This window comes from Myotis myotis, unplaced genomic scaffold, assembly GCF_014108235.1.
Source record: "Myotis myotis isolate mMyoMyo1 unplaced genomic scaffold, mMyoMyo1.p scaffold_m19_p_11, whole genome shotgun sequence".
Taxonomy (NCBI): Eukaryota; Metazoa; Chordata; class Mammalia; order Chiroptera; family Vespertilionidae; genus Myotis; species Myotis myotis.
The window spans coordinates 35,326,003-35,349,424 of record NW_023416315.1 but is presented as its reverse complement, the minus strand read 5'-3'; the positions used below and the strand labels follow the sequence as shown (position 1 = coordinate 35,349,424).

At 48.9% G+C, this 23,422-nt stretch overlaps 1 protein-coding gene across 1 annotated transcript; it reads right to left on the bottom strand.

Moving 5' to 3' along the window:
• Positions 1 to 5,615: 5,615 nt before the first annotated feature.
• DLX5 (distal-less homeobox 5) lies at positions 5,616 to 10,084 on the bottom strand. Its single transcript, XM_036328097.1, has 3 exons — positions 9,510 to 10,084; positions 7,441 to 7,625; positions 5,616 to 6,321 (listed from the first exon to the last, which is right to left on the bottom strand). The coding sequence occupies exons 1-3, from the start codon at positions 9,862 to 9,864 to the stop codon at positions 5,992 to 5,994; spliced, it is 870 nt and encodes a 289-aa protein (XP_036183990.1). The 5' UTR covers positions 9,865 to 10,084; the 3' UTR covers positions 5,616 to 5,991.
• Positions 10,085 to 23,422: the final 13,338 nt, after the last annotated feature.

Below are 23,422 nucleotides of genomic sequence, written 5' to 3'. Positions count from 1 at the left end.
TTCCCCAGGCTCTCTAAAGCATTTCCTTAGATAAAAGTGCCCCTCCCCCAAGCAAAGAACACTTGTCAGTTTCACCATTGTTTCCACCAGGGTGGACTCAGAGTGCCTGCCACTTGTTTATGAACATTTTCTTAAATGAATTTGCAGCCTCTTGTTATTAGCACAAAATGCCCTGGGTGCGTGTAAGTGTTCCTGAGCTCCATCTCCATTCTCTTTCACAGGGAACAAGTCGCTGAGAGTCCTACAGGATATTAGCAGAAAATATATTCATTGCTGCTAATTCAATAAAGCCGGACTGGGAAGCTGTCTCTACTCTGCTTGGCTGGCTACTGGCTTTAATCCTATGATTAACTTTTATTAATTAGACACCCCCCCCACACACACACACATAGAACCCAGTTCTAGCTGCTTGTTTTGCAGGAAGCCACTAATGTGCTTCTTTCTGGATTCCAGAAACTCCAGTATTTTGGGGGAAAGGACTATCCTTGTCCCCAGATAGGGTTGTAAAACTCCAAGGTGAGTCTCCTTACAAAATGGAAGAACCAAAGAGAAAGGGAGTTGGAGAGTAGAGCAAGAGGGTCTGGAGAGAGGCTGGGGTGCTGTGCTGGTCCCCGAGTGAAAGTGAACTCCAGGTTCCAGCTGTTGCCTCCAAGAGGATGAACCCTGCTCTGGCTGAGACTTCTGGAGTCTAGTTCTGGTTCCGAGTGGGAACATCTGGGTTAAGGTTACCTAAAGCCCAGATATCCCCAGGAGCTCAGTTTTCCCACCAGGAGCACAGAGAATTTCCTGAGCATCTTTTCCATCCTCTAGGACATGGTGGTGATGATTCTTCCTCCTCCCATCACCTCACAGACCTGGGTACTGCCTCGCCAGGGCCATCCCGCAGGGTGGCAAGCCGGCTTCCTAGCTCCTGTGAATTTAAGGGCAATAATGAAATGTCCCCTGTGTAGTGACCCCTGTTTATAGATGAAAGTAGAGTCCATGTCCTGCCTCTTCTCCCGCCTCTCTTCTTCCACCTTGCAAACGGCAAGGGGCAGAAGTAGTCTTTGGATGACAATAAGCTTCCATGGGCAGATTTCTGTCTTCTCGCCTTTGCACGGGGGGAAAAAAAATGCTTTAAAATAAATCATAGTTTTGTGAACTGCTTACTGCTCGTCACCCCCACTGGCTTAAAAAAAAATACACTAAACTGTGTATAGTGGGGATTTGACAGAGAATCATTACTGAACTTGGAGTGTGTGTGTGTGTGTGTGTGTGTGTGTAGAATGATGTTATGAGCCATTTTTTCCTTCCTGTGGCGAAAGGTCGTAATGTGTGGTATTTCACGGTTTTATATAAATCTTGGTTTAGGATGTGGAACAGACTCAATAATACATGCGCTTTTGGCAAAGAGACTCCTACGGATCCCCATAAATCAGAAGTAATACGAAGTCCCAGCGAACAAAAGAGCAGAAACATTTAATTGCTGCAAAACAGGACCCCGTCTCCTTTAGAGGGAGATTCATGTAAATTCCCTCGGTTCCTATCTTCACGGCTAGAGCTCGACCTATAAAACAGGTTATTACATTACAGCCGGCAACCCTGAGTGCTTGAAAGGGAAGGCTCCCCGCCCCCATCCCAGCCCCTCCAGGGCCACGGGGAACCTAAAGCTTGTCAGATGCGAAAGAAAAGCGGCTGGGGCTGGGGAGGGGGCTGTGCAGGGCTGCGTAGGAAAACATTTAGCCAATCCCATAGGTGCTACCGCTATCTGGGCCGTTTTGGAGGCCCAGAGTTCGCTGCGACTGTGAAAAAACCTAGTGCAGCGCGCAAGGACCGCCGGCAACCTGGGAACCCGAGCGGAGGGCGGGAGCCAGCCGCAGCGCCCCCTCCCCAAGCCCCCGGGAGGCGGGAGCCTCCACCCAGCGCGGTGGGAGGGGGCGCTTCAGGGTGGAGGAGAGGGGTGACCGCAGGCGGAGCCGCCGGCGTGGCGCGCTTCCCAGAGGTGCGGAGGGCGTCTGCCCTCAGGGCGTGCCTCCCGGGAGGGCTGGGGAGTTCGGGGTTGGCGAGATCCCAGCGGCCAGTGGGAGGTGCGCGATCCAAAGGGTTGCGGGATGGGGCCGGGAGGGTGGTGTGGTTGGGTAGCCCTAAAAGTCCCTCTCCTAGAATAAAAGGAAGCGCTGGGGCGGGGGGCGGGGGGAGGCAGGGGGCAGCGTTCCAGGAGGCATTCCTGGCGCGTCGGGCTGGGGAGCTCAGGAAACTCGATGGTGTCAAGGCCGGAGTGAGCTGTAGGGCGCGCCGGGAGGAGGCGAGCGCGGCCTGCCCTTGGCGCGCTGTGGGCGACTCCCAGGACGGCGCGGCCCCGACGCCGCGAGCCGTGGGGCGTCCGGTGGGATCAAAGGAGCCAGAGGAGGCCAGCCGGCGCGTCTGGGATTGTGGGCTAAGGGGCGGGAGAGAGGAGATTGGTATAGGCGGGGAGATCCTGGCCTGGCCGGTGCCACCGGGAGAGGGTGTGTGCGTGCGTGGGTGTGCGGGTCAGCACGCCTCTGGTGGAGGTCGAGCCCTGGGTGGGTCCGAGGGTGGCTGGAAAGGCTCCCGGGTGGGTGACCCAAAGCGAGGGAGAGCGAGCGAGCGAGATCAAGGGCATCGAGGTCTGCGGGTTCCTCTGTGTGTGTCTCAGGCCCTGTGGCTCAGGACTGGAGCCGCCTGGCACCCACAGGAATGCGGCTTCTCTCGGCTGCCCAGGCCGCCCCCTGTTCCACAAGGAGGTGGCCGCCAGGAAAAAGAAGGGGGGGGGGGGCAGAAATCTGCTTAGCCCAACACGGGCCTCAAACAAAGGCTAATTTATCTGATCTTTTATAGCAGGGCCAGCAGATTGGGGCCTCCTGGGCTTTGGAGGGGATCTGGAGATGGGGGTTTGGGAGTGTGAGGGTGTGTGAAGAGGCTCACGGAAAAGAACATGAACTCTTGGAGTGGGCCTGGCATGTTGGGAGCACTGGACTGAGAGCCGGGCTCGTGGGGACACGACGGGAAGAGGCAGGCAGAGGTTCAGGAAAGTGGGGTCAGCCGATCAAGGAATCTGGGTGGAGCGGTATACGTTTACATTAGATATAGGAATAAACAATGGGGAGAAAGAGGGCGAGGGAGAGGAACATCACACAGATATTTTTAGACTTTGCAGAGGATCTGTTATTTTTACATCCTTGGGCGCAGGGCTGCAGGGAGTTAAATCCCCCTGGGAGAATCCCCATGGTGCCAGGGAAAACCCGCTGCAGACTGGTTTGGCAGAATATTTTTGTCCACGGCTCCCAGACCCAGTTTTTAAAAAAAAAAAAAACCGCGCGAGAGAAGAGGCCATTGCGAGTGGAAGGAGTGAGGTTAGCACAAGGGAAGGAATCCTGAAACCAAGTCTGCGCGTGGCGTCCTGCCTGGCCGCCTCGCAAGGCTTTGGTGTCTGTAACAACAAGCACAGTCAAGGCTGGGGGGGGGGGGGGTCGTTAAAGAAGAACTGCCCTCTCTCTTCCTGGGAAGAGTCCAAACTCGCCGTTCCCTCAGCTTGACCGTGCGGGGTGATAGCGAAGGGGGATCCTCTTTCCAAAGCCAGGAATGGAGGTGGGGAGAGGACGAGGCGGCTGAGAAGTCGTCTACCCTCTCTCTGTGTGCAGAAAGGGAGAAGGCATGTTCCAAGCACATTCTGCCGCTCTCAGGCAGCCTGTGAGTAGGACGTGTTTGAGATGGACAGTGCGTGCGCCCCTTCCACGTTCCCAAACGCGCACCCTGAGGCCCCGCGCAGGGGAACGCGGACGCTGGCTCCCAGCCGGATTCCCTAGATAGAAAACTCTGGCTTTGGGTGTCATGGAAACTCCTACAATCCTTACAAGCAAAGAAAGAAAGGCAGGAAATAGATGCTTTCGCTTCTTCCCTTCATCCTATTCTCTGCCAGCTCAGAACACAAGGTGGGGTTTCAAATGGCTTCACCCCACAGCGCGTCGCCACCCAAACCTTGTAAGAAAGGAGCGCTGGAGGGGAATGACGAGTGGAAGAGACGCCGCGTCCACAGCTCCGGCTGCAGTCGGCCAGCTGACCCGGACCAGGCAAGGTGTTGCCTAAAGACCCATCAAAATCCTGAGTCCCCCTAAGGCCCAAGCCGGTCCAAACTGGCAGTCTGGAAAGGAAAGAAGAAAAATAAAGGAATCCTGGAGAGAGGGAAACTAGGAAAGGAGAGGGAGAGAAAAGGAAAGGAGAGCGAGAACACAGGTAAATTCCCCCCGGGGCACACAGCGTGCCTTTTCAGGTCTCTCCTCCTAACCCTGGAAGAACCTTCTTAGAAATCCTCAGATGACAGGATGTAATTTTTATGTTCTAATTTCCAACCCCCCTCTCCCCCCACGCCTTTAAGAAAACTCTCTTGTCACATTTATTGCTGCGGACTTCCTAGCTGTAAAATATATCTCCTGCGTCTTGTAATTTCCAATATACGATTGCCCTTGGTATCCCAAGCAGACAGAGGCAGGTGAACCAAATAACAGTCAGAAAGAGCCTGCAATCCAGGCCGGGAGCACAGCTGCAGGCCCGGCTGTAGCTCTGGCCGCACTGTTGATGTCTATATGCAGGGGCTGGGGAGAAGGACCGACACAGGCCGAGGTTGCAGCAAGTCTTTCCTCTCCGCCCCAGAGAAGGCTTCACAAAGGAGAAATCCCTGCAAACAGATTTGATTTCCCATCGTTTGGAACCTGCTTTGCCACTGTTTTATGTAAAAGCAAAGCAGAAGGAACTCCTTCCTGAAAAGAGCCAGAGAGTGGTAAGGCAGGGGAAGAAAAGATTTATATTTAGAGTATTATCTCACACGAAATGAAAGCCACACAGGGCCACAGTGCTTGCACTCCTTTACCCCATCCCACAATTCCCTCTCTGGGCAGAAGAATAATGCCCCCCACATGCCTGCTTGGCCTGCTGATTCAGGCCCATCATTGTTTTCAAATCCTGTGATCCTTCCCTCTCTCTGAAAGAGCTCAGATAAATTTATAAGCATACACCAAGGAGTCCAAAGCACTACTATTTGCCTTGCTCCAAACATTTCAGATTTTTAAAAAATGTAATAAGAGGGGAAATTCCCCACTCCCCCGTTTTTCATTTTCTCATCTCTGGAAGCTCCCTTTGAAAGGAGTGTAATTTGTCTAATTGCTCTAGCAATACACAGAGGCTGATGGGGAGGGCAGCTCTCCACCATAATTGCTCTGAGCTTAGAACTCAGAGTGGTTATTGAGGGATTTTTGCTCCTTTCTTACTTATACACAGGGTAGGAGGGCCCTATTTAGATTCCAGCATTACTTTCTACCTGAAACAATTTGGGGTTAAACTTAAAATTATCAACGTTTTTTTTGTGGTTAGGCCAAAAACCAAAACCACCCCAAACACCTAAATATATATTATACAGCAGTGCTATAAGCAGGCCACACGTACATATAGATAAAGTAACATTGAACATATAACATGTAAAATTCTGCATCCGTGCAGCTCCCGATTTCTATTTTCCTTTTTGGATCTCTGCAGACCTTCTCTGTCTTTAATTGCCTGCATAAAACGTGGCTAGCCCATTACAAGAGGGGGGGGGGGGATAAGTATTTTTTTAAGAAACATTTTGCTTTCATGATCGAAATAATTTTATTTATCCAGAATATACAGTTTAACTCCTCTATCTACACTTATTTACATGGTTAAAACAACATTGAAAAAAGTCTTTTGAAAAGTTGAGGTCATAGATTTCAAGGCACCATTGATAGTGTCCACAGTTGCGCAAAAAAGTGTCTGTAAAAAAAGGAGGGGGTCAGGGTCCTTTGAAATGCAATAACTTACATGCAAAAAAAAAAAAAAAAAAAAAAAGCTTTACACATGAATCTTTTTTTTGTTTGTTTCCGGCTTCCAAACTTCCCCATATGAATTCCTTTCTTTATGATTTTCTAAAACAGCAAAACACAGTAGTCCCCAAAAAGACGGCGAGAGAAAGCGGCTGGTCTAATAGAGTGTCCCGGAGGCCAGCGCCAGCGGGTGCTGTAAGGAGCCAGGCGGCGGCAGGTGGGAATTGATCGAACTGGCGGCGCTCGGGTACCAGGAAGCCGAGTTCTCCAGGTAGCTGGACGCGGGGGACTGGTTGGAGGTCGGAGGGTGGGCATGAGGGTGGTGGCTGAGCGAGCGCGACGAGCCCTGAGGCTCCCACACCGCCGGAGATTGCGGCGAGTTACACGCCATGGGGTCGCTAGAGCTGGGGCTGTGCTCCGGGGGCATCTCCCCGTTTTTCATGATCTTCTTGATCTTGGATCTTTTGTTCTGAAACCAGATTTTCACCTGGGTGGGGGAACAAAGGCACAGGTTACCGCAACACTCCGAGGCATCTTCGGCCCCCCGCGGCTCCGCCCTGGCGTCTCCGGGCGGCTCTGGGCCTACTGTCCGGGGACCGGGCCCCGAGGCGCAGCCTGAATCTCCGGCCCCAGAGGGCGCCCCGGCGGGATCCGCGCGCCGGAGCCGCCGCGAGGGCACGACCCCGAGGCTGTTGTCTTTTGTTTGGCTTGGAGGCGAGGGCCGGGGCCGGGGGCCGGGAGGTGGGGGGTGGGGGGCGAGGCGAGTGTCCGAAGCCACGTGCGCGCACCTGCAGGCCCACGCGGCGCGCACGGAACGCGGCGCCGCCACCGTCTGCAAAACCGTGGCGGAGCCCAGCACGCAAGGGCGGTGCAGCCGACTACGCGAGCGCGAGTTCATGCAGGTAGAGCACGGATCCCCCAGGTCCCCGCGCCGCTCCCTTCACCCCCTCCTCGCTCCGGGAAAGGTCAGAATCCGCCGCAGCCCAGGGCGGTGACTCAAACATTCTTTCTTCTTCTCTGGGGGCTGGAGTGGGAGTGAAGGGGACAGGACCCTCCAGGGAAGATTTCCCCATCCAACAGCGCCCCGCCGCTCCCCCCACTCTACCCCCTCCCCCCCGCCCCGTGACCCTCCGGCTGCGGCGGCCCAACGCTCCGCAGCAGCGGGGAGTGACCCTCCCCCCGCTCTCCCGGCCCGCGGCGCCGTCCTCCGCCTTCCCTGGGCCCGAGACCACCGCGAGGCCGGGCCGACGGGCCCTGCTGGCCCGAGAGGCTGCGCTGTACAGGACACTAGACAGTTTCTCCAGCTGCGAGGGCGCCCTAGAAGTAACCCTCCCCTGTGTCCCATCTTAGCAAGTGGCCCCTCGCCCCCGGAGGCCCGAAGCGGGGACACCTCGGGATGAGCGCCGTCCCCACCCCGTCCCCACCGTCGCAGGGCGGCGACACCGGGTCTGCCTCCTGGAGGGAAGGGCGCAGGGTGTTTGTCTGTCCGAGTCGCCCGCAGGCGCTCCCCGATCGGCTCCAGCCCGCGGGGACAGAAGCGCAGGGCCCGGCCAGGCACGCAGCCAAGGCGGGGCCCTGGCCTGGCCTGGCCGCGGCCGGAATTTACCTGTGTTTGCGTCAGTCCCAGCGAGGCAGCCAGCTCGGCGCGTTCGGGCAGGGCGAGGTACTGAGTCTTCTGAAACCTTCTCTGTAACGCAGCCAGCTGAAAGCTGGAATAAATAGTCCTGGGTTTACGAACTTTCTTTGGTTTGCCATTCACCATCCTCACCTCGGGCTCGGCCACTTCTTTCTCTAAATAAGCAAAACAGAACCGGTTAGAGCTTGTCCGCAGACAATGGCGCTTTTGCAGAACCCTCACCTGCAGTCCTGGGGTTTCTTCCCAGGCAGGCTTCCCTCGGGTTCCCCATCCTACCCACCACCTTGGCTTCGCAAGACCCGGAGACACGTGCCCCTCCCCCAAAGGTGGGAAAGGCCAGGTGGTCGGTCTCCGAAGAATTCCCTACGCGGTTCACGCAGCTTCTCCAGGGCTCGTGGAAAGCGCGTTGGACAGCGCGGTTCCCTCCTCAGCGCCCTGCACCTCGCCCTGTAGCTGCACCCGGACTTGTTTTTACGCCCACCCTGCGTTTGTGCTCACGTGCGTTTCTGGGGTGACCACGGCCACCCCCTCCCTGTCAGCGTCCGTCCTGGAGCCCACGGAGGCCGGACCCAAGGGCTGGGAAGATGCTAACCGAGGTCTCCAAAGTTCAGAGTCCCACAAGCAAACTATGCTCCTTCCATTCAGTAGCGAGCGGTCGGGCTGTGGCAGACAGAGGGCCGATTATGCAGCCCCCATAATCTCCCTGCCGATCTGGGAGGGCGCAGATGTGTCTGGTTTCTTTTACAAATAGACTTTAATAAGTTCTTGGCCAAAAGAAAAAAAATCTTTCACTTATGCAGGAAAGGCAGAGACACTGAAAAAGGAATGAAGACATTCTCCCTCCCTGGGCTGTCTTTTTTTAGTTTCACAAGAGTCACGTTGAAAAGAAATCGGTGGTGCGGTGTTTTCGTAAAAAGGGGGCAGCTGGTCAGGACGAATTTCTCAAAATCCTGAGTATGGGGGGGTGGGGGGCGGGGGGAGAGAGACTTTCTGAACGCATGCTTTACAAGGTGCCCCGGAGCCACAAGTCCCCTTTCCCACCTTATCAAAAGTGCCCATCTCTGGAAGGGGCAGAAAGCCTCTCCGCGTGTGTGTGTGTGTGTGTGTGTGTGTGTGTGTGTGTGTGTGTCGAGCTCCTGGGGGAGGAAGGGTGGAGGATGAGGGCTGTGGTCTGGATTCTGCCAGAGCAGGGGATGCTAATATTAGCAGGATTATTAATGTGCTGGTGGGAAGAGATCAAACCTGACCAGCAAAACCTCTCCAAGGAGACCTCATGCCTCTCTCCTACCGCCCAAGCTCACTAAACCTCTTAAACTCTCCACCTAAGTTTCAAGGCAGCTGAAAAAAGGAGGAGGCGGGGAGGAAGAAGACAAATTTTAGGCACCCATGGAGGGAAAAAAAATGTGCTCCAATAACGTGACCCCTCAGCAACCCTCCTCCATCTTTATATGGCTTTTTGTTTTTTTGGCGTTGCCTTGGATAAACTGCAAGGCTCTCCCCCTCCCCCAACCCCCTTCTCAGGCAGCCGACAGCTCCCAGGCCCCCACCCCACCCCACCCCACCCGGGGTGCTCCGGGCTCCAGCGAGACCCTGGCTGTGGCTGCTTTCAGACTAATCCCGACGGAGCCTCGGAGGCAGCCTTCCACTCGCACTCGCACCCACCGAGCACGCTTACCCCAAACCCCAACAACTCACCTCCCCTTTATTAGCAAAGGCCACTAGGGCTGCTAGAGTCTTTCTTCTCTCCACCCCTACTCCCTTCCCAGCCTAGCCGGCTACCTGACCGGGCAAGCTGGGGACCCAGCCACAGAGCCCCCCACCCCCAACCCCACCACGTCCCAAGGTGCTGGAGGGGAGAGACCCTGGTCCGAACCCCCGCAAGCTTCTCCTACTAAGAACCCCTAAAGTGCTGGCCTGGGAACCCCCTCCCTTCTGCCCCATGCGCCCCCACTGCAGTGGACGGCGGCGCCCCCATCGCCCACCCCACTTGGCCCCTCGGGAACCCTGGCTGCCCCTGGATCTGGCCCCCGCGCTCGTACCTGGCTGGCTGGCCGCGCTGGGGACGCGGTTGTAGGCGCCGCCGTACTGGTGGTAGGGGCTGGTGTAGCCGTAGTCGGCGTAAGCTTTGGCGGGGTAGCTGCCGGCAGAGCCGTTCACGCCGGGGTACTGGTACTGGTAGGGGTTGAGCGCTTTGCCGTAGGAAGCCGAGGTAGGAGAGCAGTAGCCGTGCGGGGCTGCCCCCGCGGGGCTGTAGTAGTCGGAATCGGTGGCCGACGACTCGGGCAAAGTTGGCGATTCCTGAGACGGATGGTGCATGGCTGCGGACGTCTGGAACGGAGCTTGGAAGTCGCCGGATCGGATGCTGGGTACCCTTCTGTCAAACACTCCTGTCATCGCTCCCTGGCGACGGCTGTCCTGGCTGCTGTGGCGGCGGCGGCTGCCCGAGGTGGCTGTGGAGCTGCTCTGGTCTAAGCAGACATGGCTGTGGGAGCGAGGGAGGAGGAGGAAGAGGAGGAGGAGGAGAGAAGGAGGAGGAGGCGGCGGCGGCGAGGAGGAGGCTGGGAGTCGTGGAGGCTCTGTCTCCGGCAGGCTGACTGCTGACTGAGGCGCAGCACAGCCTTGGTTAAATCCTTAATTGCACGCTTACGCACAGCGGGGTGGATCGGGTTCCATTGGCCAGGGCCTCGGGAGCAGCAGCAACACCCCAACTCGTCCAACTAGTTTTAACACAACAAAGCATTGCTTAAAAAAAGAGAGAAAAAAATGTAGGGATGAGGGAAGTGTGTGTGTGTGTGTGTGTGTGTGTGTGTACGTGTTGTTCCTAGTTGGGGAACGAGGGGGGTCTCAGTTACTCTGTTTTCAGTGAATACCAAAGAAAACGCAGAAGCCCAAACGCCAGCTTTGTAATGTCTGCAGACAATGTGTTCCAATCAGCAGCTTCGGAAAGTGCACATGTTTTGGGGATGAGGTCGGCCTCGGTCTTTCTTTGCTCCCTATCTCTCCACCCCATTGGGCTTCACCGGAGGGTGGTGTGGAGTTGAACCGTGTAATTGCAGTGGGGAATCAGGATGTGGGGTGATGGTGAAAAGGAACTGAGATCACTTTTTATTGGGGTGCTGGGAGTCAAGTTGTATCTTACCCGTGTTGAAAAATTGCAGTTTGGGGGAAAAGACAAATTTTCAACAAGCACTTCCTTTGCATGAGATAAATATTTCTCAGAAAAAGGGTGGATAAGGATGCTCATGAATGCACACTGCTCATTCGGCGGTTAATGGCAGTTTCTGCAACCCCAAATCCCTACTGTGAGTTTAAAATGTTACTGTCTTAAGCACAGATAACTTAATGACACCCACATTGCTGGTCCCAAAGAAGAGCCAGCAGCCCCACATTTTGTTCAACATTCTCGTCCATTCGGCTGCCATTGAAAGAGAGGGTCTGTAACTCCTGCAAAATGGGAACCTCAAGAAGATTGAGAAGTAGAAAAGAATAAAAGCCCGTTTGGGAGGTTGGGTGAAGCCCACCACTTTTCCCCTCCCAGCTTCATGGACATGGCACCATTCCCAGGCCCAGGTTCCTGTGCCTTCCAGGCTCCTATTCCCTGCCTTGAAGACACCCTAGCCCATATGCGAAGGGACAAAGGGCGCAGGAACCCACCACTGGGTGTTCGTGGTCCAAAGAGTTTGCTTTCCATGACATGTCACTCTTGCTCTAGAGATAAACCAGCTGGGGGTGTAATACTTTAAGTCAACCTACCGCTCCCCATTTTTCTGCCCTTAAAGTAGGCAACTCCAGGAACTGGATCTTGATTTGGGCCTTTTCAGCAGCTTCCTCCAGAGTGTCTGAGACTAGGAACCCCAGCAAGGAGGGTCTGGTTTCTCATCATTCCCTCCACTCCAACCGAAAGAGGAGTCTACATTAGTTGTGTCTAGTGCTAGGTTAGCCTTGCTTTCTGTGAAGCTATCCAGCCCAACAGTTGAACCGTGTAATTGCAGGGAGAGCTGGGGGTTTGGAACTCTTGGCAGGGTGCCAGACTCACTCCAGAACACCAAACCAGAGCAGCCACGCGAGCATCAGCCCCCTGCCTCCACCGCCTGGGAGCCCTAGAACCACAGCTGTTGTCGCCTTGCCTTTAGGGGCAACAAGAGCTGGGGTGCGCTCAAGGCCGGAGAGGGGTGTGTCACAGGGTCCCTCAGCGCCCTCCCCCATCCAGCCGGATTCTCCTCCTGGAGGTCTGTGCCGCCCTGGACTTGCTTGAGACTGACGCCCAGAAAACAGAGCCTGGGCTGCGGGCCCATCCTGACCCCGCGATGTGGATGTTGACACTGCTGCTCACGCTCTACATTTAGAGCTACGGGGCATCAGGAGGCACTGACGACCAGGTCGGGCTTGAAATCCTGGCCTCTGCTCGGGAAAGTTCTAGGTGCCAATCGAGCCACCTTAATTTAAGCACATCCTGCTGTTTAATTACAAGAATCGCATCCCCAAAGCAATGCCAGGGAGGGTCCAAGTCGCCTCCAGGCAAAGGCCAGGAGCGGGGAGCCGGGTGGCCTTCCACTGGTGCCTTCACCCCCTGGAATCTTTTATTTCTTGCAGGTTTAAAAGTTACGACGTGAAGGGAAAGAAGGCAACAGGGTTATGCTAACAAGGGTGTTTAGACCTTGCTGAGAAGGCAGATTCCAAACAGGGTGGGATGGGAAGTTGCAGACTTTGGGCAAAATGGAGAAGCTTGGGGTCTGGTGAAGAACACAACGTTACAGTGTCCAGTTAGTCTGATTCTGCTGTCACTTTCCCCTCCGTCCAAAAAAAGATATTCTCTCTCCCATTTTGCACAAGACAAAAAGGAGGCGGGTGGAAGGGAAGGACTTAACTTCTTTGTTCCAGTTCCTAAAGTGTTGGCCCTCAAGAGCAAAGGCCGCTGCCGGGTGAAACTTGCAAATCTGGGTGCGTCTCTGAAGGTCTTTCTCCACTTTGTTCAGCTTCCTTACCAAGTCCACCCCACTTCCCCCCACCATTGCCTGGAAGGAGAGCGCTAAGTTCAAAGGAGCTGGAGCCTGATCACAACACAGTCCCACTTCGTGTCACATTGCAGTCCCTGGGGCTCTCCCCACGCCGCGCCTGGGCCTGGCTGCGCTGCGGACCCACGCTCTGGGCGCACGCGCGCTGGGTGTCCCTGCTCTCAGGTTCTGTGGGTGATGCTGGTACGGTGGGTGTTTCTGACACCAAGGTCTGGACCTTTGTCTTATGGCCAGTGGACCGGACGCTGCTGCCTCTTTCAAACCCCATCGAAGGGCTCAGCCTTGGAGAAACGGCCCCGCGGCATCAAACTTCTCCAGAAGTGCGCACCCCACTGCGCTCCCCACTGCGACACGTAGGAAGAACGTGAGTAATGTCATCTCCCAGAAGCCGAAATTTGCAAGGGGCGGGGGTGGGGGGAGTGGTGGGGATGGTGGAGAAACGGACCCTAAAAGAAGTGCAAGTCTTTACCACGAGCGCCACCCAGTGTCCGCGCGGAACAGCGCACAAATAAATGGCAACCGATTTCCAAGAATCGGAATCCCTGGCTGGAGGTGGCCCTCTGGGTTTGAGCCCACCACTGCGTGGTTTCCCGTACCCCCAGGCGATTTTCTTCCTTTCGTTTACTCCTTACGTATTTATATGCTCCCTTCCTCCGCCCACGAGATCACCCTTTTTTTTTAGATCTCAGCAGAAATCTGGCGATTTGGGGTGGTAACTCGCTCTGTTCAATCTCTTGTGGTGACTGGAGACAGTCCAGGCTGACTGACCCTTGTTTCCTAGCGAGTTTTGAGGAAGCTGACCCTCCTATAGGAAGACGAGATGCTGGAGAGGTTGTGGGTGAGCCGCTGCTCGTCTAAATTGGAAAGGTAGTGCCCCCTGACTTTGCAGGGAGAGTACCTCGGGAAGTGGTGAGGGGAGACACTTTTAATAACTGCTTTAACTCAGCTTTCTCCCTCTGGCCCAATCTGGAAACCTATGTATTCACAGGTGTGCCAAAAGTAGGACTTCTTTTCCTTTGGGCTTGAGGCTCAGACAAATCAGTGCACCTGAAGATATTTAATTTATGAACTTAAGATCTTTTTTTGATATGGAAACTACTGTTTTGTTTATTTAAAACACTGTGCACATCAATTCTATGCACATAAGTCAGGCAGATAAAGGACCCCAGAACATGATACTAGTATTATTTACATATGCAAAGTTGATATAAATCATGTTATTTTATTTTAGAGAGGGAGGGAGGAAGAGAAACACCGACCCATTCTTGCCCTAACAGGGAAGAGGGGTGTGTGTGTGTGTGGCGGGGGGGCATGGAACCAGGAACCTAGGTATGTATGTGCCCCTATGGGAATGAACCTTCGACCTCCCAGTGTAAGGGAGGACGCTCCAACCAACTGAGCCATGTCAGGCCATGCCAGACAGGCTTGGCTTTAGAATTTTTATCAGTGGACTACCTTCCTTTCAAAAGTTCTGTCCCTGGGCTGAGGGTTACTTTACCTTTTATTTGCTATGTTTTATCCATTTCTTTATCCAGTGGGGGAATGCTCGCAGGGCAGTTCACTGTTGTTATGTCCTTATTGATGACAGTCCATCTAAGAGCACTTTTCACCCCAGATCTCAAATACAAACAAAGCTGGTTTCATCAGACATTTGTGGCTATAGACCAGAGTAATCATTTTATTTACAATGGAGCTTCATTTCTCTTGGAGCTAAGACCATTTCATAACTTAAGGTAACAGCCCTGAAATATTCAATTTGATGTTTGTCCAGAAGAGGCACATTTTTATGAATTGGGGTGAGATGGAAAGATAGGAGTGATGACTACAAAAAGAGGTGAAGGTTTTCAAAAGGATTACACGTTGTTGGTCATTGGTTTGGGCAGCTCAGCTGAATAGCCTTTGTGTCTTCCTATCTTCCAACGAGAGCAAGAGGCACTGTCTTGGAACTGACACTCAGAGGTGATTCATCTTCTGAGTTAGCAAAACTCTTTAATTCTCCACCTAGTTTAAAGTTCTTCCCATGCACTTGAGGCTGAACTAACTTAGGCCCAAGCCAAACGCTTTGGCGCCTATGGAAATTGACAAGGAGCTCACCCAGGGAGGGAGGCAAGGGAAAGGATAAGTACAAAGAAAGATTCATTCCATGCTGAAATTAATGACAGTACCCCCCTTGCCCTCAAGAAAAATGTGTTTGGAATTAAAGATCTTCTCCAATACAATAATCTCAAAAGATTCACTAGCAGGCAATTATATAAATATTCTGAATAAAATTAAAAATCCCCAAAAGGGGAAACTATTTTCCACTTAATTCCAACCTAATAGGATTTTTCAGTTTATTTCCAAATGATAGAGTAGATCATAGACTTCTGCACATTTCGTTTTCATAATTAAGACATTAAAATGTGTTTATTCAGTTAGCAAACATAACTGGCTAGGAAAAAGCCTGAAGCACCCACTCGAATCTATTCTCTATGAGGCGAATTTAGTGTACCACAGCTGAAAACACTTCAAGTTCATCTAAGTAGGAAGTACATGGGATTATATTATTATATGTCTTTGCAAACAGAAATTGAGGCATATTCTTCATCCTAAACTCAGACTTCATCCTCTTGAAAGGAAGGGTTGGCTGTGATACTATTTACAAAACCTTTATTCTTCTTAAAGATATAAAAATATTTCAATTAAAAAAATATCCCTTGTGGAGTTAAAAGAAGAGTAATCGGCAGACAGGAATTCAGAGCAGTGATCCTACTCTGGCCAGGAAGTAGCAAGAGCAAAGCTTAACTCATCTTTAATAGCAACCTAATTACAAGATCAATTTAGAATTTTAAAGTTCATTGATCCTAAGCCACTGTATTTCTATGATCCGACAACACTGTATGCAAAGAAGTAAAAAAAAACCCAACACAAACCCACTTCTAAAGTCAAATCCATTCAGATTATTCAAATACTGTGAGCTCGGTGAAACTTGGCCCACAAGATATATACACACAGGCAGTTAGTCTAATTTTATAGACACCTTTGCACTCTGCCTTAATTACATCATTTTAACAGATTAAAACAAACAGCAAGAAAATATAAAACCTTTTCTACAGCTGTGTTTACTACCTTATACCTTTTATAGAGAAACAGATTCTTAAACAAGCAACCAGCCTGAGATAAGAGGTTTCCCTGCTGTGTTCCACAGCACAATCAGTCAAAGGCTCAGTGCCCACCTGGACTTGCACCCTCTGTGCTCCTGCAGAAGGAAATTAAGGCAACAGAAAGGAGAAGTCAATAGCTTTGCAAGTGAAGTGTAGCTGACAAGGCAATGGAGTCACTTTTAAAATCATGGGCTGAAAATATTCATTATCCTCCCTGCACCCAGAATCTTCGTAGCAGTCAACTTATATAGCCCATGGGCAGTTACTGCAAATATTGCTTTTGCAACATGAAGTCTTCAGTTTCAGTTTCACTTCACTGGCTCAACATAGCAGGCTCTTGGATGGTGCATTTAGCGAAGTATTATAAACATATACATTAATATAATTTATTGCTGCATCCTGGTTTACCATTTTGGGTATTGACTGCTTGTCTCCTGTGGTTTGAATGCATTTTTGCACTTTTACTCCCAACTGGTGTATGCATTTTAATTGGTTACTTAGGAAATCAAGAAACACTGGTTGATGCTGCAACTTTTTCAACAGACCTCACTTTGCAGGCAGCATACTACATGTCTACCTTCACTATTGTTAATCTAAAATGGGGTTTGGAGGTGTGGGTGTGGATGAAGTGGTGATGGGGATCAAAAGGCACAAAGTTCTAGTTGGGGAAAAAAAATCATGGGGATGTAATGTATAGCATGGTGACTATAGTTAATACTGTATTGCATATTTGAAAGTTGCCAAGAGAGTAGATCTTAAAAGTTCTCTTCACGAGAAAAAAAAATTGTAACTACAGGTGGTGATGGATGTTAACTAGACTTGTGAGCGATCATTGCACACTATATACAAATATCAAATCATTATGTTGTACATCTGAAACTAATATAATGCTACATATCAATTATACCTTAATAGAAGAAATAAAATAGTGTTTGGGGTATCTGGAATTTGTCTTACATGTTTCAGGAATCCTTGGCACTATAGAGGGAAAAGATACTTTCTTTTACAAAACTCTGGACTTCAGCTAGCCACAGAATATATATGGACATTGCATTAAATCCTCTCAAAGGGAAAAAAAAGCATAAGTGGAAACAACAAACTAAGTAAATAACAGATAGAGGTTAGAATAGCTGTATTCATACATGGAAAAAATCAGAACGTACTGTGGATGCAGTATTCTTTCCCTACACTTCTCCATTGCCTCCTTTGTTTATTTGAGTCTCGCTGCGTCAGGGGTGTACCGTTTTACAGCTTTTCCACACTTGCTGTTTAAGAGTTTCAGACACTTTCAGAGTCATGTTACAGAGTAACTGTGCTAGGTCGCTGGCAGTTAACCTGCACAGTGACTTGGAGGGGATAGGGAGAAATATTTAGCACTGGGAAAGAGAGATGGACCAAAAAAATCATCTTTGCTAATGATAGTATTTTTAATAGATAATGTTTTTAATAGAATTATTCCTAAAGTCAGTCAATTAGATGTAAAACCGGGGGCCAAAGGGAATTTTTAGTAATTAAAATCACCTGGTAATTTTTCTCTAACTTACAAGAACAATGGAAAAATAGAAGAATAGAGAAATAGAAGAATGGAAAGCAAAAAGATAGAAACAGCCAGGCATTAATAACCACCCTGCTCTCTCTGAATTAGAATAATCATTGGGGTGGCATTTAGGAAAAAGCCCCTGTCCATCCAAATACTGTCTTTTGGGGAGCACCTCCCAGAGAAGTTGGAACGAATGGAGTAGAATTGCTAATGTCAGTTCTCTTCTTTGTGACTTTATTTTACTAGGATCATTAAAACCCAACATGGCCCTAAACATCACAGTTTAGGGGGGGAAATGTTCTCTAAGTTTTTCTAATATGTTTTTGGGCTCTGTTCCACTTCATAGTCTCATGGTGAACATTTGGCAAGTCTTTTGCAAATTTTATAGACCTTTAAATGGTTTTCCCAAAGGGATTTCACATATAATTCACTTCTCCTTTCACAGTAGCCTCGAGGAGTAGCTATATCAGGCTGTTAGGGGTGGTCTTCAACTTTCATATATTTGCCCTTCATTTAGTTTGAACTTGCTCCTATTCCATCTTGGCACTCCTACCCCACCCTTTGCTGGAGGGTGTGAGCCATGATGTGCTGGCACCGCCTGCCAGTCACTACTGCTGGGAGTAAAGCATCTAGCCTTTGAGGGCCGGTGTGGCCAATGCCTAGTGAGTATCCCTTCCACCCTACACTATGCCTGGGAGTATCCAGGCCTAGAATTGCTGGCTCATGTGGGGCTGCCATCTCTCCCTGCCTGGCTACCAGTAATCCCCTTTCCCACCTACAGCCATCCTTGCAATCCTTACTCTCTTCATGGGCATGCCAGGCTAACCATTGGGATTCCTGAGCATCTTCTCCAGTCCCTGGAGGTTAGTGGGCCCCTGAGAAAGGGAGCTGCCTGGCTCCGCCCTCCCAGGCCTAGGGAAGACCAGCTGCCACCTCCTCTGCACTCCAGGGGTGGAACAGAGGGAGAAAGCACTGGTAGGAACCACAGTTAGTGACTGTGTTTAGATCTTTAGGCAGGGGTCCTCAAACTACGGCCCGCGGGCCACATGCAAATACAAATATTGTATTTGTTCCTGTTTTGTTTTTTTACTTCAAAATAAGATATGTGCAATGTGCATAGGAATTTGTTCATAGTTTTTTTTTAAAACTATAGTCTGGCCCTCCAACGATCTGAGGGACAGTGAACTGGCCCCCTGTTTAAAAAGTTTGAGGACCCCTGTCTTTAGGAATAATGTTCACTTTCAAATACATTCATTTTAAATAAAAGGTACCCCTTGAATACCTATAAGATAGATTTCATATACTGAGGCCCAGAGAGTCCACTTTCATAATAATAATATCTTGAATTTGCTTAGAGTTTTAAACTTTTTTAAAAAATCCCAAAGGGTTCTCATATAATTTAATACTTGCCCTTGCAATATTCTTGAGAGGTAGGTAAGGAGGTGAGAAACCTGACTTCCTACCTTCCTATTTTATACATTACATAAAACTGTACTGTCACCCAGCCAGCATGGCTCAGTGGTTGAGCATCAACCTGTGAACCAAGAGGTCACTGTTCAATTCCCAGTCCGGGCATATGCCCGGGTCATGGGTTCGATCCCCAGTGTGGGGCGTGCAGGAGGCAGCCGGTCAGTGATTCTCTCTCATCATTGATGTTTCTATCTCTCTCTCCCTCTCCCTTCCTCTCTGAAATAAATAAAAATGTATTTAAAAAAACAAACAAACAACAATAACAAAAAATTGTCTTGTCACCCAAGATTAGTCAGAATGTCACATGGTTAAAATGCTATCTGTGTGCATGCGCGCACGCGCGCGCACACACACACACACACAAGTTGCTCATAGACTGAAGCAAATTTGCTACTCTTTTAAAATAAAAAACATCATTTTTTAGTCATTTACTATGTGCTGATTGTTTTGTGTATGTTATTTCATTTCATCTTTACAACAGCCTAGAAGGAGGTGCCATCATTATCCCATTTACACTGTGGACTATGAGACAGAGCGGTTACGAATCTTAATTATGCTCCCATGGCCAGTAAGGTCATTGCACAGGGCAATCTCCAAAAAGAAAATCCTATACCCTGTGGACAATAAAAGCAAAGAATCATGGCGCTGTAGATACCAGAATAACATTTCTGTTGCTCCTCTCCTTTTCTTTGTATTCTGACATCTAAAGACACAGGCAATAAATCGTTTAGTTGTAAGGGTTTGTTCACATCAACAACCTCCTTTCCCTTTAATGAACCTCATTTTTCTTTGAGATCCAATTGCTGGATATTAGCGTCCACAACTTAGGAAAGTAAGTTGAAATATGATGTATATCTGAGTGATCCTTAGCATTAGAGCCAAGAAGATTCAAGGAAAGTTGCTCTGATAAAGAGCATAATTTCATAGCTGGTGTTAAATGTCAATGAGCAATTAGTCCCTGGACCAACCCAACACAAAACTTAGCGAGAGATCCTATTCCACCATTTGCCTTCATTCTCCACCACCCCCACTTTCACATTCACTTATGCTTCTCACACATCTATCTATTCTGGAAAAATTTTCAGCTCCTTATCAAAGGTATGTGTAGATGACCATATATATTGTGTCATTTAAACCAGGACACTTTGGAAAGTGAATGGTAATAACTACCCTAGAACATCAGGCATAAGCTGGAACAGTCCCAGCAAAACCCTGATTTTATGGTGTATTTCTAACACTCCCTCAAATCTTTCAGGAGGCCATTTTGGGAATGTCTATTATCCTGGCATCATGGGAATTTGTGTGGTAGGCAGACCAAGATTTTCTCAAGTCCTTGGGGTTCAGCTACTTGACCTATACCCAGGAGGTTAGGGATGGTCAGGGCCACTACTTGTGGTTGTGCAGGTTGTGCACTGCATAAGGGAGCCATGGCGAGAGGAGGATGGGAACTGAAACCAGCCTGCACCATACTCGCCCAGCCATGTGCCCAGGGGAGGGGCTGTCTCTACTCCAAGAAAGGTGCCTCCGTTTCTAATTCACACAAAGGCACCACATAGACTGGTGGAATCCCTGAGCACAACCAATCTTGTCTAACTTTCTCTACATTCTGACTCTATATCCCTTATTTCATTTTGATTATTATCTTTCTAATAGGCTTGGCAGAAATCAGGCCTTTATATTTTAAAAATTATTTAATCTGAGTTCCCCACATAACAGAAAACTTCAGAGGACTGAAACCCGAGGCTCCCAAATGCACAAAAGTATTGTAAAAGGTTTGTTTTACTTCAGCTTGGACCTTCTTAAGACTTTTCAAAATCTAGTGTATGGAGAGGATAAACGCGTGTGCCTAAAGGGACTGTACATGGCACACACATGACTGAGGCATGTGCCATGTATAACAGAGATATCACTCTTAATGCCAAAGTTTCTTCAAAGAGTGAACTTGGAGGACTATTACCTTTCACAAAACTTTTTAAATGTACTCCCCCACCCCCCCTTGCAAAAGACATGACGATCGGCTGCAATTTAATGTTGGACCATAGATCCACAGAACAATGAATATTTCAAACACAAATTGCTTTTGAGAATCATAGTCCTATTCTGGGCTTGAAGACATTCATGTAGGAAATTAAGAGAGGATTTTAATAAAAAAAAATCTCCGGGTAAAGAAAATTGGATGAGGAATGCCAGTTTGTCTTTTAAGTTGCCTGAGCACATTTGTCATAACAGACATTGCCCCAGATTGTGGAACCCTTCCCTTCTCACATCTCCTAATGGTAGTAGAACTTACAGTGCCATAATTTCCTTTCATCTTTGACAGTGTTATACTATCTTTATAGACTTACACTGACAGCATTTCATCTTGACATCATTAGATCATCTCTCCTGACTTTTGCATGGTGCCCATCATTGCATTACGATGATGGCGCCATACAATTACCAGTGAAATGAATAGGGTATTAACATGATTACTGACAAAAAAAAAAGTTAGCCCATACGGACATAGCATTCTGCATTTGAAAGCATTTTCTAGCTATTAATTAGTCTACCCAGCACTCCTGGGACACAGTGAAACTTAGTACTTTTTTTTTTTTAAGCAAGTAGGATAGTAAAAGAGTGACTTAGAAAATATTACAGGACCAGTTAGTGGCTGAACTTTTCTTAAGTTCTTTGACTTTTTGAAGGCTAAAAACGTTGGATGTCAAGATTGCTAGAAACTGATCACTGTCTTGGGAGGCCAGTCATGCGAGAAAGTTCCACTTCATTTAGGAATTCTATTTCTCCTCCTTTCCCTTTTCATAATTATTGTAGCAATTAATCAGAATCAATTCTAGGTTTTGTGAATGTTTGTTGATCCAAAAACCAGAGTTATTTAAAGGCTCCATCTTTTAAAAAATGGAATTGATTTGGTCTGGGGAAAGTTACCTAATTTTTAATCAGGAAATCAAGTGATCAAAGGATGAGAAACAAACAACTTTAGGACTATACAAATCTTGATAATTGGAAAGTCTCAATATTTTCTCCACATTTTTCCTAAAATATTTCATAAAGATGAAGCCTAATCAATAATATTACAAACTTGGGAGATTCTGTGCTGCCAGGTAGGAGAGGATGAGCTGATTGTCATTTCTTAAATCCCAGAATTCACCCTAATTTCCTGTTTAAAGGGAGAAAATTAATTGGTTGTATGAATAGGTCAAAATTTTTGTAAGCTTTCCGAGCCCCAGATTCCTCATTTGTGTAATTATAGAGAAAATATTTATTACAAAGATTATCATAACGGTAACATGAGATGACAGTTGTAACTATCTTGGCTCAGTGCTTGGGCATAGAAGACACTCAAGAAAGAGGGACAATGCCTCTAATCTGAGAGATCTTGACTGGCCTGGGAACTAGGGCAGAAACTTTGGTGGCTTGGGAGCGGGGCTTCTCAGGGGACATTGCTTCACTCTTTGCCTTTCTTCTGCTAGGTTTACACTGCCAGGATAGGGCAACATTCCAGAATCTCAGGGATTAATATTTTCCTTGGACACTCTCTGCAATGATTCAGCAGTGAAAGGGAACAGTGTCAGCGGACAGAGCCTGCAGATGGATCAAAAGCAGTTTGTCTAACTTTGACTAATATTATTCTACCAAATCTTCCCCTCCAGGGTGTAAGAGGAGGGAACCAAAGGAGAACACAGATTTTCGCTTTCATTGAATAAAGCCGTAGGTCTTGGAATTACACATATGTTCATATATAGTGACCTATTTACAGCCACCTATTTTGTGACAAAGGAATATTTTTAATCAAATGAGCTTTGGAGGTCAGGAATATTGTATCTTTTATATCTTTTGCACAACTTTCAGTGTTTCCTCAAATCCTTGTATTTAAACTTTTCTTCTCACTCCTGGCCTCTCTACCTTATTCTAGACCAGCGGTTCTCAACCTGTGGGTCGCGACCCCTTTGGCGAATGACCCTTTCACAGGGGTCGCCTAAGACCATCCTGCATATCAGATATTTACATTACGATTCATAACAGTAGCAACATTACAGTTGTGAAGTAGCAATGAAAATAATTTTATGGTTGGGTCACAACATGAGGGACTATATTTAAAGGCCAGAAGGTTGAGAACCACTGCTCTAGACCTTCCTCTTCTCAGGCCCTCCAATGAGTCTTCCTATTTCCAGGCTCTCCATGTTCCATTCCATCAACCTCACCCCATCCTGCCTTACCAGTGATAGCTATGCCCTGTGAGGTCTGAACTCCACACTGTGGCATGAAAGGCTTCCAGAGTCTGTCTCTGACCCAGCAATCCAGTCCATCTCCATCTCCTTGAGCTCCCCAAATAATCTCATCTCTTCAGTCAAGCTAAATTCTTCTTTGTTCCCTGATCGTACCAAGCACTTTTCCAGCTCTGCGTCTTTGACCATTCTGCCACTATTTTTGGGTTCAATGTAGAAAGCAGAAGTTACTCTAGATGTTTTATTATTTTTAAAATTGATTTCAGGGGAGAAGAGAGAGAAAGAGAGAGAGAGAGAGAGAGAGAGAGAGAGAGAGAGAGAGAGAGAGAGAAAGAAGAAGGAGGAGGAGGAGGAGGAGGAGGAGGAGGAGGAGGAGGAGGAGGAGGAGGAGGAAGAGAAGAGAAGAGAAGAGAAGAGAAGAGAAGAGAAGAGAAGAGAAGAGAAGAGAAGAGAAGAGAAGAGAAGAGAAGAGAAGAGAAGAGAAGAGAAAAGAAGAGGACCATCAATGATGAGAGAGAATCATTGACTGGCTGCCTCTTGCATGCCCACACTGGGGTC